Below are 14,473 nucleotides of genomic sequence, written 5' to 3' on the forward strand. Positions count from 1 at the left end.
ACCATGATATATAGGTATATAGGTTAATAGCACCATGAAGCCACAAGTAATTAATCAGTGTGAATTTTTCTGGATTTCTTTAAAGATTTGTTTGTAAATGTGTATACCATAAAGTTGATAAAACAATTGATTGCAGAATTTCCAAGTACATGCTGCTATACACAGTTTTCCATTAAACAAACAATTGTAGTCCTGAATGAAATTAAGTAAATTTGTTGTTTTAAGTCATACAAACTCGTCGCCAGAAAGATGTTCTTACCCACCCTGTCTCTGTTTGACAAAAGATAAGATTATCATCAAAGAAGTACATTTCCGTCATGTTTTGTATACCTTACATACATTCATAACAAAGTTTTGTTACCCAAATCCTTAAAAGTTTATAATCACGCAATAACCAAAAGATAAAAACAATATGTAATGTATACTTTGTTGTCAATATTTTTTACGTGCAAATAGGTATATAAATCCATTCCTGCTTTACAGTGTTTATCTATCAGTTAGTACAATACATTTAAAAGTACCTATAACTTTGTAATAAATATTTGTAACAATAGATCTGAAATATAACCACTTGAGAAAAAAAATTTAATTGTTACATCATATACATTAAAATGTCGAGATTTGTTGACGAATCCTCTTGTTGTCCTTGTATGTAAGGACACTCACCTTTGTGTCGTATAAGTTTACCAAAGATCTGTGTCATACAATTGGTACTGTAGTTATTTATTTATGAATTAAAACCGTTATAATTTGTTACTATTAATGATCACTGTTTTTAATTGATTAATTGATTGATTATTTATTTGTTTAACTTCCAATGGCAAATATTTCACACAAGTTTTAAGAACTATTGGTATAGGGTAAGTAGTTTTTCCTCTAGAAAATAGGTTTGCTAAATCCTTTAGTGCGGACCTATTTTCTAGGATTTGCTAGCAGCAAGCTTGAAAATTTATAAACGAGTGTTACATACATTCGATATATCGATTAATGTGTTTATTGTCGATGATTACTATACGTCTTATACTGTTTCGTGCAAAGATTTAAGACTTCTGTTGCATATAAACTACATGATCAATGTACTTTACAACCAAGAAGATGTGGTATATTTGCTAATGAGACAAAGCTCCTCAGGAGACCAAATGACATAGACCTTAACAACTATAGGTCACAGTACGGCCTGGAACAATGAAAAAAGCCCATTACAAATAGTCAGCTATAAAAGACCCCGAAATGATACTATACATGATGGTTAATTGGATAAATCATGTGCGTATTAAACAAATAATTCGTCGAGAAGGAAGTCTTACCATTGAGTAGATATAAGAAAGGTTGTTAGTTTTATACACTTAGATTTTTAGATTTTGATAATATACGCACATATGGTACTGAAATCAGTTTTGACAACTCTTGTTTTATGTAATAACAATCATCGAGCAAGCTAAAGTAATCACCATTTCCAAAAATTATCCTAATTTTAGGTAAAACCATCTGAGACTTTTCATGTCCAATTTGTGGCATTTATACTACATTTGCAACACGACGGGTGCCGCATGTGGAGCAGGATCTGCTTACCCTTCCGGAGCACCTGAGATCACCCCTAGTTTTTGGTGGGGTTCGTGTTGTTTATTCTTTAGTTTTCTATGTTGTGTCATGTGTACTATTGTTTTTCTGTTTGTCTTTTTCATTTTTAGCCATGGCGTTGTCAGTTTGTTTTAGATTTATGAGTTTGACTGTCCCTTTGGTATCTTTCGTCCCTCTTTTTGCACCATATATATCAAGTAAAATATCAGTCATTTATACAAGGTTAATTTACTGGTAAAATAAGGAGTCGTGATTACCGTATTACATGGCTCACATGTGCTCCTTTAATTAAGTGGTTGGCGTTTGTTTATGTGTTACATAATTGTTTTTCGTTCATTTTTTAGACATATATTAGGCCGTTAGTTTTCTCGTTTGAATTGTTTCACATTTGTCATTTTGGGGCCTTTTACTGCTGAAAATGCGGTATGGGCCTTTTTCCTTTCTGAATGCAGAAAGGTGACCTATAGTTGTTAATTTCTGTGTCATTAGGTCTCTTTTGGAGAGTTGTCTCATTGGCAATCATACTACATCTTTTTTTCAAGTTGATATGGCTTTGTTTCCAAGTTATATTTGTTATTCTCATAGGATTTTGTCTAATGCTTAGTACGTTTCTGTGTGTGTTACATTTTAATGTTGTGTCGTTGTTCTCCTCTTATATTTAATGCGTTTCCCTCAGTTTTAGTTTATGACCCCGATTTTGTTTTTTGTCCATGGATTTATGAGTTTTGAACAGCGGCATACTACTGTTGCCTTTATTTTGTACCGTAATGGAAGTTTTTTAGAAGGACGATTTAACTTGTAAAATATATTTTCTGCAAAAATTTGGAATTAAAAAAAAAACAGTTCAAACAAAACACCGTTAAGCGTTTGCGGTGACTACACGCAGTGTTTTTCCATTCAGCAGCAAAATTGGAGCTTTGCAAACATATTATTACCGGTAAAAAAATTCTGGCTTACGCAGAATTTCTTGTGTAATAAAAAGGTTTGTATTGGAATATTTTTTTTCGTACAGCAGTTTAAATTGTTCAAAACTTTTACCTTAACTCTTGGCGGTTTTTTTTCTTCAGAAACTGAAAGCGATTTGAAGATTAATCAAACCACGCATTTTGATTCTTGGTATCATTTTCAGGAAACGTTTGATCTCAATTTGTTTATACACAGACATTTGCTATCTAGATTTTATATCTATAGAACCCGTTTGTAATCTCAAATTTACTAAACCTAACTTGTTTTATAGTTTTATGGAGTTGTTAATTATTCTGACATAGGTTAACAAAAGGATTCGTAAAATATTGTAGGCATCTCAAACTAACAACCTGTATTACTTTATTGTTATAACATAATAAAAGGAATATTTCTTGATTTAATTAAACTACTGTCTAGATCTAGGTTTTCTGTGAATAAAGAGAGATAATTCAGACACAATTGTATGACAAACTACAAGTAATTCATTAGGTATAAAAAGAAAAGATTGATCAATTTAAGCACACTTGGCTTTTTTAAGGCGGTGGAAAAGTACCGGGATTGATCCACTGACCTTCGACAGAAAAACTGGTAATCAGAGTCATTTTTAAAATATGTATGCATATAAGTTCTAAAACTAAATATGGATCGGTAAAAAATTTAATGGTTACTTTTTAAAAAATAATGTCAACAGTATAGAGATATCTAAAAAAACACGCAGAGCGATTATGTAACAATAATAATAGACATGGGAAAAACTTATAATGGAACGTCAAAACCCAAAAACTGAATAATGCATGCATAAGAATATAAGCGCGTTATACATAATATGTTCGTGTGCACGACAGTGTGTCTGTAGTACCCTTTCTCGTGTACGCTCAAGGTCGAACAAATTTGAAAATCCCATAATATAAATACTTGAGAGCATAAATCTTCATATGACTATGACCCTAAACAAAACAAAACAGCAAAACCCTTCAAAAGTCTCTACCTTAGGAAGTTGTAAACTTTGTACAAAAACATAATTTATAAGCTGAACAAAAATGTTACAATGTATCTATTTATTTTGACAGTCGCCACCAAAGCACTGGTTTCGAGGTACATGGTAAGCATCAATACGGTTTACCAATTCGTTGTGCGTGCGCGTGCGACAAAACAAAATAATAATAATAGATATAAACTTGATGTTGGGAAGAATCTCGATGATTCCGACATAACTTGAACAAACAATTTATGAGAGATATGCGTAGCGTCCAGTTTTACATAAAGATTTGTAACAAAACTATGAAAACAGTAGTAGTATTTTGTTCCAGACAAGCCTCGTGGTCGTTTTGAATTAGAGAAGCACAGATCATGAGACATTCAGATACCTTGGAAGTTAAAGGAAAAGTTTGTGATTTATGGAGAAGTATTACATTTGAATGGAAGTTGGTTCAAACTTTTTTATGGACAAAAAATGGCATCAACTTTTCAACTTGAATCTATTTTTGTTCGGCTTCATTTGATTTAATCTGTTTACTGTCTTTCAGTTTGTGATTTATGGAGAACTATAACATTTGAATGGATGTTGGTTCAAACTTTTTTCGTTTCTTCACTATGCCATCAGTGGGGTAAACGAGTGCATCATGTATTTGGGATTCCATCGATCAGTTTCAGTAGGAATCAAATTTTGGGGTTACCGATATGTATTTTAGAAGGCATTGAATTTTGGTGTTACCGATACGAGTTTCAGAAGGAATCTAATTTGGGTACTCCCAAGATGAGTTTCAGAGGGAACAAATAATGGGATTTCCTTCCCCTTGATGAATGAAAGTATTTAGTGTGCATAACGATCCCTATCATAGCGATATCATATAGATTGATTGATTGTTGTTTGCTTTACGCCGCATTAGCACAAAAAGGCTATATCGCGGCGAGAGCTAATTCGAAATTTGTTACAATTTAAAGCATATTTTTAAAATAAGAGCGATATCATATAGACTCTGTTTTGATTAAGTGTTGGCAAAAATAGTGTTAAAGACATTACGAATATTCGATTTGATAAAATAAGTATTTTAATTATAGCGTTATGTTAAAGTTTTATCTCTGACATAGAATGACCTACCCATCGTCGGAAGTAACTACTTTGTTGAGAGCATTAAGAAGTGATAAATAAATGCACAGCAGGAAATCCAATTTATAGTGTCAATTCCTTTACAAATGTATTTTAAAATGTCAATGTATTCTTAGATTTCATTAATAAATATATTCGCATAGTAAATATCCCATAAAAAATATAGGAGATTGATTTGATATTTTAGAAAACCGTTAATTTCGGTGATAAATAGTAAAATTTAAACTGATTACTAATATATGGTATTGAACTTTTAAAGTAGTATCATGTCCATGTAATTGCATGAAATACGGCATCAGATAAAATTGGACTACATGGGTGAGGCTTCTTTCTTGTTTGGGTTTTCAATTTTCAAGTTACCATAATTTTTAGTTATCCTCAGCGAAATTTAACGGACTTTTGGAACTTCAACGTTCACATTCTCAGAAACAAATAGACATACAGCCATGTAGATTTGTGTGTAGATTCACTTTTGAGAAAATGAACATATGTAAAACGACAAAGGTCATGTTACCCATATTACAGGATTAATATTGTAAACTGTTCCGATTCCATTAACGATATTAAGCTTAATGTCCGAGTTACGATCTCAGATATTAACATGTAAGCTAGTGACTGTAGTGTATAGTTTATACTATACAAACTATGTCACTTTAACCTTCATTTTTGGCTTCAGTAACATATATTAAGATCGAATTCAGATATAAGATACATCTATTATATTTCTATATGTATTTATCTTAGATTACATAAAGATTGTATTCTAATACAACTTATTCTGCATACTTAAGGCAGGACAAATGCATGAAAAATAATAAAGAAATAGTTTTATTCTTTATAAAATATGCAAAAATTAACAATTAGTAGAACATTTCTTAAAACGTAAATATCTAAATTAAAAAACAAAATGGTTCATCAGCAAGCAAAAAACCCTACATGTATGTGACATAAACTGTATTTTTCAGTTGCAATATTTATTAACAAATGCTGAATTACTGATTATAATAATATAACTTCTTCATATTTCTTTTTATGGTACCATTTATACTATTCCACATACAACTAAGACATGTTGGTGACCCTCTGCTGTTGTTTTTTATTTGGTCGGGTTGTTGTCTCTTTGACACATTCCCCATTTCCATTCTCAATTTTATCAAAAGATAATAGTGAGATATCATATTAAAAATTTTGCAACTTCTTTAAAATACCAGTCAGTCATGATTGATTAACTCATTGCCAGTTTCTTAACCGTTCAGTGGCAAATATTTCATGCATGTTTAGAGGGATCATGAATGAGATTGTAGATTTTAGTAATGTTCACAATCAACGGTTTATTGTATGAATATATATTTGTTATCTTATCATCAAAATATGATAACATATAACTGATAATTCCATTATATTTCCCTAAAAGGATTACATTTTTTTTCTCTACTAGGGAACTATGGTCAAACAAGGAAACTTTTATCACATATAACTTAATATTTCAAGCATTTTTGTGAATTTAAAAATGGAAAGAATTTTCATTTTAGTGCGCAAATCAAACATTAGCTCGTTTGATTTAGCATCAAAAATTCAATTATATCAATGCTATAATCCACTTATCTATTACGAAATAAGTTCCTTTCCGCGTTTATTTATTTTTTAAACCTAAAAAGTTAAAACAAAAAAAATAAACCAAAAGTTATGAAACTTCCTGTATTAAATATTTAATCATATTGTTTTGTCATCTTTTTTATTTTAAATCATAGTCTGTCAATTAACTTTTAAAAATATTCTGAGCACGATGTCGATTGAACTTAAATTTAACTAGAACTGCATTTACTAAAGAGTATGTAAAACTAATAAAAACGCGCTGAAATGCAAGACATCATTGTCTTCTTGTTTGATTATATATAATTTAACTAGTTGAAAATAAATTACGGATGACTGTAGGAAGGATGTTATCAATGTGCATCGTGACAAATCTTCATCTAATTTTATGCTACTGATATACAGTAGTGATATATCTTATTTTAATTTTTGTAACCACTTCAAGTTTTTTTTTAAATCGTCTTTCATTATGTAAAATATATATCTACGGAAGACTAAAAAAGATAATCTGGCAAGTAAGGCCATATACAACTATAAAAAGACTTAACTGATGATAAAATTTTCTTGAAGAAAATGTTCACTATGATAACTGTGTAACCGATAACAAACCCGATTGTTCTTAATCTGTCATGAGTAAACATACAAAAGATTATATACTTTTTGCTATCTATGTGTCAAGTTCGTTGCACAATTTACCCTGTATATCAAATATTGTTAAGCGATTATAGCGTACATCTTGGAAGGGCAATACTAAATGTATTTGTTTTACAACATAGATGAAGCAGGATGAAGCAGCGTGCATTAAAATGTCATTACTTTTCAATTGAACTTTACTTATTCATAATTTTTTTCGTGGGTAATAGCAAGAATATTAATTCTCCATTTTTCACAACTGCAAGTTATGTTCATTAACATAGCCGTCATGATCATGAATATACATATATAATCATAAGAACTGTGTGTCAAGTTACAGGAAATCATAAAATGTCTTATCATGCCGAATAAACTAGTGAAAACATCAGCATTACATGCTTTTTAAATTTGTTCATCGACTCGTAAATGCAATAAGTAAAAGACCTGTAGAACCGGGTCAATTTTAATTGTGAAGTGAACATTTAATTTCTAAAAAAACATTGTTAAGATATCAACATAAAACCAATTCAAGTTCAATTGCTGGAAGTACTTGGCTACCTAGATTTCTAAGTCTGGGTTAGAATGTTGCTGTTCTTACGCATTGGAGTCAGTTTGTTACAGGGATATAGTAACTCATGAGTTCATGAGTAATAATTGGGCTTTGCTAAAGGATCGGGGTCTGTTTGCTACATGGCCATCTTAAATTTTGATTACGGAATTGGGCTAAGATTTGTTGTAAGGTTCTATATCAAATCTTCTCGACAAGCCCTCGTTTTCAGATTTCAGAGGGAAACTATCTAGTAACCTTCATCCAGATCATCACTTTTCATATCTTACCATTTGATAGAACTACGTTATTCTTGTGGTGAAAATATAGAAATATCAACAAATCAGCTGATACTTGTACAATATTCCCCCAAAATAATAAAATTCATAAGAATAACCATTACAATCGTAAATATTATTAACAACACTGTCAAAAGCACCGGTTTTATAAAAGATTTTATATATTATGACAAATATGTCAATATGATATCAGATCCAACAGTTATGTATCTGTCTTAGTCAATATGCATAAAAGATCACATACTGAATTTCGTATGTTAAACCAACCTTCACACAATTCGTCTTTCCTGTCATGTTTTATAGGAAAAAGCATTAACAGTTAATCGAAATTTTTCACAAATCGAACCTTCAAATATATACATGCACTTTAGTCATATTTCAAATAACGAGTTTTTAATTGTTCATGTAGCAACAAAAGTAATACATAAATGCAACGATGGCTAAATATTAGCTCTTACTTGATAAGATAGAAATAAGTACAAACTCTTTTGATTTCATTAAGAATATAGCAGATATAAGAAGGCACAAACATGAAAACTATAAACATCAATAAAAGTTCACCTGATAGTATTTATATGATGCATGTATGTCCAGTAGCAACTATTATAAAATTTCGCTTGTAATATTTCTACTATTTCATACAACCCATTGTGTTACAATGTATCAGTAAATGTAATGTCATCTCTTTCAACCAAAAAATCTGACTAAAGCTATTTCTTGTAAAAAAAAAAGTAAACATATATCAGGTGGTGTCAAAAGCAAAAACATGTGCAACCTCTCATTTTCCCCTAAACAACAAATGCTAGATTTTGTATTGCACAGACTTAATACATACAATAAAATGCTATGGCCTATATAAACAAATACATTAAAAACAATTTTCCAAGAACATTCACAGAATATAAATGTAAGTTTCACAATTGTACATGTAAATGTGAATTAAGTATATACCAAATTTAAGCCGGAAAACGCACTTGGGTCTTTTTACTTGAACTATAGCAGGCACTAATCTTCACTTAAACCCTGTGACACTTGAGTAAGGTGAATGAATTAAATTTGAAGACATGAGTTAATGAACTATAATTATAATATTACACATCTCACTTTCCTTCTTCCAGATTTCCTTTTAACTTTAGGGTCCAACACTGCTATGAGTGCCTCATCAAAAACGTCTTTTAGTCCTTGTCTTGTTAATGAGGAACATTCAACATAACAGTCTGCGTTCACACGTTTTGCTAATTTTTGTCCTTCTTCTAGGGTAACAGGTTTTTGTCTACGTTTTTGTAATTTTTGTTTAACTTTTTCATCGTCTCTAAGGTCGCACTGAGTTCCTACAATTAAATATGCTGAAGACGGTGACTGATGACGTACTTCCGGTATCCATTTTTGTTCCAAGTTTTTCATAGACTCTGGCATTGTAATAGAAAATGCCATTAAGAAAACATGTGTACCTGGATAGGACAGTAGTCTTAGACCTTGGTACTCTTCCTAAAATATAAGATAAAACAGTTTCACGAAACGAAAATGGTTGGGCCAAATACCCCTCTTTATTAACATCAGGGCAATTTTCAAATTATTTGTTTGATTCACAACATCACAGCTCTATTTGGGTAATTTCAGGTTCTATTTTAGATCTTTTATCATGTGTAATCTATAACGACATACCACAATTATATAAAAGCCTTGCGGTACATGTAGCTCAAAACCCTAATTCTGACTTTTTTTTGCATTTCAATTTGTATGTTAGCGATGTCTTTACTGTACGCCGCATCAGCACACATAGAGTATTTTCGCGTCAAGAACGAATTCACAATAAGAAGTGAGTGAGTGGTTCGTCATGTTGCAAAATTTTACACACAAGAAAATGTAAATTTGCAAGTTTGTATCAAAATGACCCAAACAGCAAGATGCTGAATCACTATAATTGAGAATGGAAATGGGGAATGTGTCAAAGCGACAACAACCCGACCATAGAGGAGACAACAGCCGAAGGCCACCAATGGGTCTTCAATGTAGCAAGAAATTCCCGCACCCGGAGTCGTCCTCCAGCTGGCCACTAAACAAATATGTATACGAGTTCAGTGATAAAGGACCTCATACTAAACTTCGAATTATACACAAGAAACTAAAATTATAAATCATACAAGACTAACAAAGGTCAGAGGCTCCTGACTTGGACCAGGCGCAAAATTGCGGCGGGGTTAAAAAGGTTTTTTTGGTATCTCAACCCTCTCCTTATACCTTAAGTCAATGTAGAAAAAACATTGCATATTTTATATTAACAGAAATGTGGAAAATTGTAGAAAACTAAATAAATTTGAGAACATGACCATGATGACACAGACTTATTCAGATTCCGGAATGATATAAAAGACTTTCATATTCCCACCTTTTGAATTAAACCAAATACTAGGAAATTTGGCTCTACCTCATCTGCTTCAATTAGTTACTAACGGTAATGTTTTCAGCAATTGTTTTTATAGTACAAGTTTATTTGTACAGGACATTAAAATCTTAATAATATAAGTACGAAAAAACATCTAAATAAAAATAATATGATACAGTCGTATTTCATAAATGCAAGTAAAACAGACGAATTATTACCAGTTCTAAAATGAATACAACCACTAAACTATAATACTATGGTCAAATATGTAGGTCAAATTTGGTAATTGAATTGTCACTCTAGCATTCAAAAAACAGGAACGTTAACACATATATAGAACATGTATTTTATATTTATACTAGTATATTGAATAGATGTCATTTTCATGAAAATGTATGTCATTGACAAGGGCATTTCAAAGATAATATAGATTTTGAAACTTACTCTCATTAGAAACCTTTATTTCCCCATAAATTCGCGAATGGGGTTTGAAAACTTGTGGATTGAAATACAAAAGAGTTGGAAAACTGTGCTTTACAGAATCGTTAATCATTTAAAATATATCTATAAAGTTAGAATTTTATTCAGCATTATACACTGTGCACTCGAAGACAATGTTGACACAATGTTTAAAAATGTTCGCGTGGTTTTTTTTCTCGCTCTTTGAAACTGTGCATCCAGAGACATCAAATGTAATATTAATTTGTATACGTCGGAAAGAAAACGCGTACCTACTTCTAATACAAGTTAGGTTGTGATTAAAAATGCATAAAGTGCTACAACAATTACCAAAATCTTTAAAACTGCAGTTGTAGTTCGAATAAAAACGTCAACCTATGAGTTATCTATCTGCATCTGAATGCTTTGAAAATTGGTAGCATGTTCAGAACCCAGATATATATGATTTGATGATGTTGCAACTTAAAATCCGCAATAGAGTAAATTTAAGATTGGAAGTCATTTTTAAAATGCCCTTGTGTAAAACAACATTAGTAATTGGTCCTACTTCTTATGGATATTAACTGTGAAGAAAATTAAATGTGGGCCCGGTATATGTTAATGAGACAGCAACCACATGGGACACAAAACCTTCTTATTAAAATGCATATCTGTTGGAAATTAAAGCATCTAGAGGTACTCCATCCAAAGACAACAAACTGTATTCCTATTCTCTTAATATGCAATGTATTGACCTTAACCTTGCAGACAGACATTCCAACATTCGACACACATCTTATAGTGATTTGAAACAATACCTTCCAACATGTACACCATTCCATTTCTATCCTTAGAGGCATTGAGTAGTTAAGAGTTTGATGATAAGACTGTGTAGTCCTTTGTACATTTATATGTGAAAGGGAGTTTAAAGTTGAACTTCTTTTTTGATGTTCGCTTTCATTTTTGTAGCAGTAATTTCCAACATTTTTTAGCAACAATACCAAGTATCATTAATAACCTCACTAGCATTCAAACGTTCATAATTAGAGAAACAAATGATGAACATGATGAAATTGAATTGTTGTAGAATAGGATCAATAAAACCCTAAACAAAACTTTGTCTGTCGTGTATCTAAATCAGGTTTTACAAAGGTGACCCAGTTCATCAAATAGGAAGTGCAGGTTAGGAAGGCAACATGATAACCAATTGTAAACCTTTAAAGTATAGTTTAATAATTTACTCGTGCATACTTTCAAATTACTTCTTTGTGAATATGCAACATCCTTGTTCATTTTTTCAGGTGTCAAAAAACACATTGCATGATTAAAAATGATATTAAAACGGTCACGCAATACTAGTATGCATGTTTACCTGGCCGGCTGTGTCAAACAATCCTAGTTGATATTGTTGTCCTTTAACGGTAACTGTCACTAGAAATAAAAATAATAATTGTCAATAAAAACAGCTATTGGTAAGTCTAAAGTCGAAATGAAAAAGTATTTCGAAGTCATTAATGTCGGGAAAAACTATAATTAATTCATATTTGGTCGATTGAAAGGTGCATTCAAACCATTATTCCTGTATGTTATGCTGTTATATGTGTAGGGAACCATACTTCGGGCTCATGCAGGATTAAAGATCACAAAATATGCAGGTGTGACACGCAAAAATGCTTTTTCCCTCGAGCCTCTAGAACATTATCATGTCTTGCAAATTTCCTTTTTGGTTTCATGTGAAAATATTTGTAAACAGTCTTGCAGCCTTACTCCATCCTTAAATGAATACTTTTCTATTTATTACTATCAAATAATTGTAAGATCATTTAACAATAAGTAAATTAAACTGACCAAAGTGTATAAGATTTATATAGAAAACTATAGTGTATAAAAGGTCTAAGTAAAGTCACATTAACATTTAAATGGATTTTATTATTGATAAATGTTATACATTAAAGCCTATAGCTAGTTTATGTAGGTCAAGTAAATAGTATGGTCGTAGTGCTTGGACGAACTGGTCAATAACTTCTAACTCGTTAAACACATTGATGTTTTCTATTTAATCTATGATCACATAATAAAAATATGTCGGTTTTAAAAAAACAATGTACAACATTATTATTTTGTGTCACTCACTATATACTTCCTAGATTTGGGTTTTAAAATTGCGTTTAAAGTTCACACATGAATGTAATCTGGTGACACTGGGATTTCCGCAGTATTAGTCATATTTAGTCTGGGAAGAAAACATCTTTTGTATACACATATAATGTATTGACTTTTTATAATTAAAAGTTTGAACAAGGTAGTCCATTATTAGACCGATAATTATGACATCAAGTACAGACGGGCATTATATTTATTGTTTGTGTGTGTGTGTGTGCTTTCTTTCTTTTATAATTTTTGAAATATAATAGCTTTCAACAGGAAGCTTTAAATGTGTCAAATTTAGGTCGAATCTCATGCAGTGATATCAAACGTCCAGTCACCAGTTTTTGAAGATTATATACTGTGTAGAATTTAGAAAGATCGAATGTATAAACAAATCAAAATTTAATATTTTCTGACAGTGAGACGAATACGAAATAAAGCTTATGAATAATTCATGTATTCAAACTATTACAAGTAGGACAATAGAAGTGAATGATTTAGATTTAAAAAAAAATGTGATAAGTATGTGTACTATAGGTGAGCTGTTTACCTGCATAATTATCAAACACAGTTGGTACATAGTCCGTTGGAAACTTGTTCGTAGCATAACTCATTAACATACAAGTCTTTCCCACGGCTCCATCGCCAACCACTACACATTTAATAAACTTTGTATCGCTCTCTGCCATCATAAATTGTCAAAAATATAAAGAAAATCCTATGAATAACTAAATGTTGTTGACATTTTCTTCTAATAACTTTTCAAAATGAGAGAAGAATTCCGAGTATTCCGAATGAAAGAAAACGTCATTAAGGTGCGACTACAGCCAATCAACATACAAGATATAAATAAAGTTACAGAAATTATTTATATATAGTAGGTCGTTGATTATTTGGTAATATCAACACCAATTTAACGATTGCTTAAAAAGCGTAACAAATTTTGAAATTGACTGTTTTGGCCAAACAAAAAGTGATATAAATATATAGGTTCAGAGTTTTAACAAAACTAATTGGTTAAAGATGGACTTAATATAACATTAATTTAACTATACCATATTATAGTATTACATATAGCTAATGTAATGTAAAATTAGTTACAATACAGGCTATTGTCACGAAAAAGTAAATGCATTTTTTTTTAATTTCCTGGTTCAGTAAATAAATAAGCATGATAAAGAGATTTTCAGATAAAAGTTCAATGTGTGTTTTAATCTATTCTAAAAACAAGAAAAATATCACAACGTTATATCTGTAGAGGATTTTTTCATAGGATCGAGTTTGTTGATAGTTTTTTATTTATGCTTCTAAAACAATAGAATTAAAGGTCATTCCCTTTTAAGTAAACACAATTAAAAAAAAAAGCAACCAAATTGTAATAAAAAAATAGAATAAAAATCAGTTCAGTACGGAGCCCTATTGTTCTCATTCATACACTGGAGATGCAAAGTCTAACGCTGAAGGTTTTAAGTCAAGCGCTGTAGAAATAGATATAGACTGTAATCTACTGTGCTGGACATTTGTTTAGATCTAGAGCGCTTGACTTTTATATTTCACAGCGCTCAACTTCACTGCTTCAGCGTTTGACTTCAAATATACAGTGCGCCCGACTACTAGTATTATATCTACAGCGTTCGAATTTACAACTCCAGCGGTATTTAAATATACAGAATTTATGACAACTATAGTTTACAATTTTAGCGCTTTATTATATATAATTATATGAGACCAATAGGGCTCCGCCTTTCAGTTCTCGAGGTTCTGCATCAGTT

The 14,473-nt window shown here is 31.1% G+C and overlaps 1 protein-coding gene across 2 annotated transcripts; it reads right to left on the bottom strand.

The window, feature by feature from the left end:
* Window positions 1-5,472: 5,472 nt before the first annotated feature.
* LOC139516890 (cdc42 homolog) lies at window positions 5,473-13,551 on the bottom strand. Of its 2 annotated transcripts, XR_011663039.1 has the most exons (4): window positions 13,252-13,548; window positions 11,926-11,984; window positions 7,503-9,217; window positions 5,473-7,423 (listed from the first exon to the last, which is right to left on the bottom strand). XR_011663039.1 is itself a non-coding variant. In XM_071307310.1 (3 exons), exons 1-3 carry the CDS (start codon window positions 13,391-13,393, stop codon window positions 8,813-8,815), a joined length of 606 nt encoding a protein of 201 aa, XP_071163411.1. In that variant the 5' UTR covers window positions 13,394-13,551; the 3' UTR covers window positions 5,473-8,812. The 2 variants fall into 2 exon arrangements, 1 of the variants encoding a protein (XP_071163411.1); XM_071307310.1 differs by having other exon boundaries at window positions 5,473-9,217; window positions 13,252-13,551.
* Window positions 13,552-14,473: the final 922 nt, after the last annotated feature.

Source organism: Mytilus edulis, chromosome 3, assembly GCF_963676685.1.
Source record: "Mytilus edulis chromosome 3, xbMytEdul2.2, whole genome shotgun sequence".
Taxonomy (NCBI): Eukaryota; Metazoa; Mollusca; class Bivalvia; order Mytilida; family Mytilidae; genus Mytilus; species Mytilus edulis.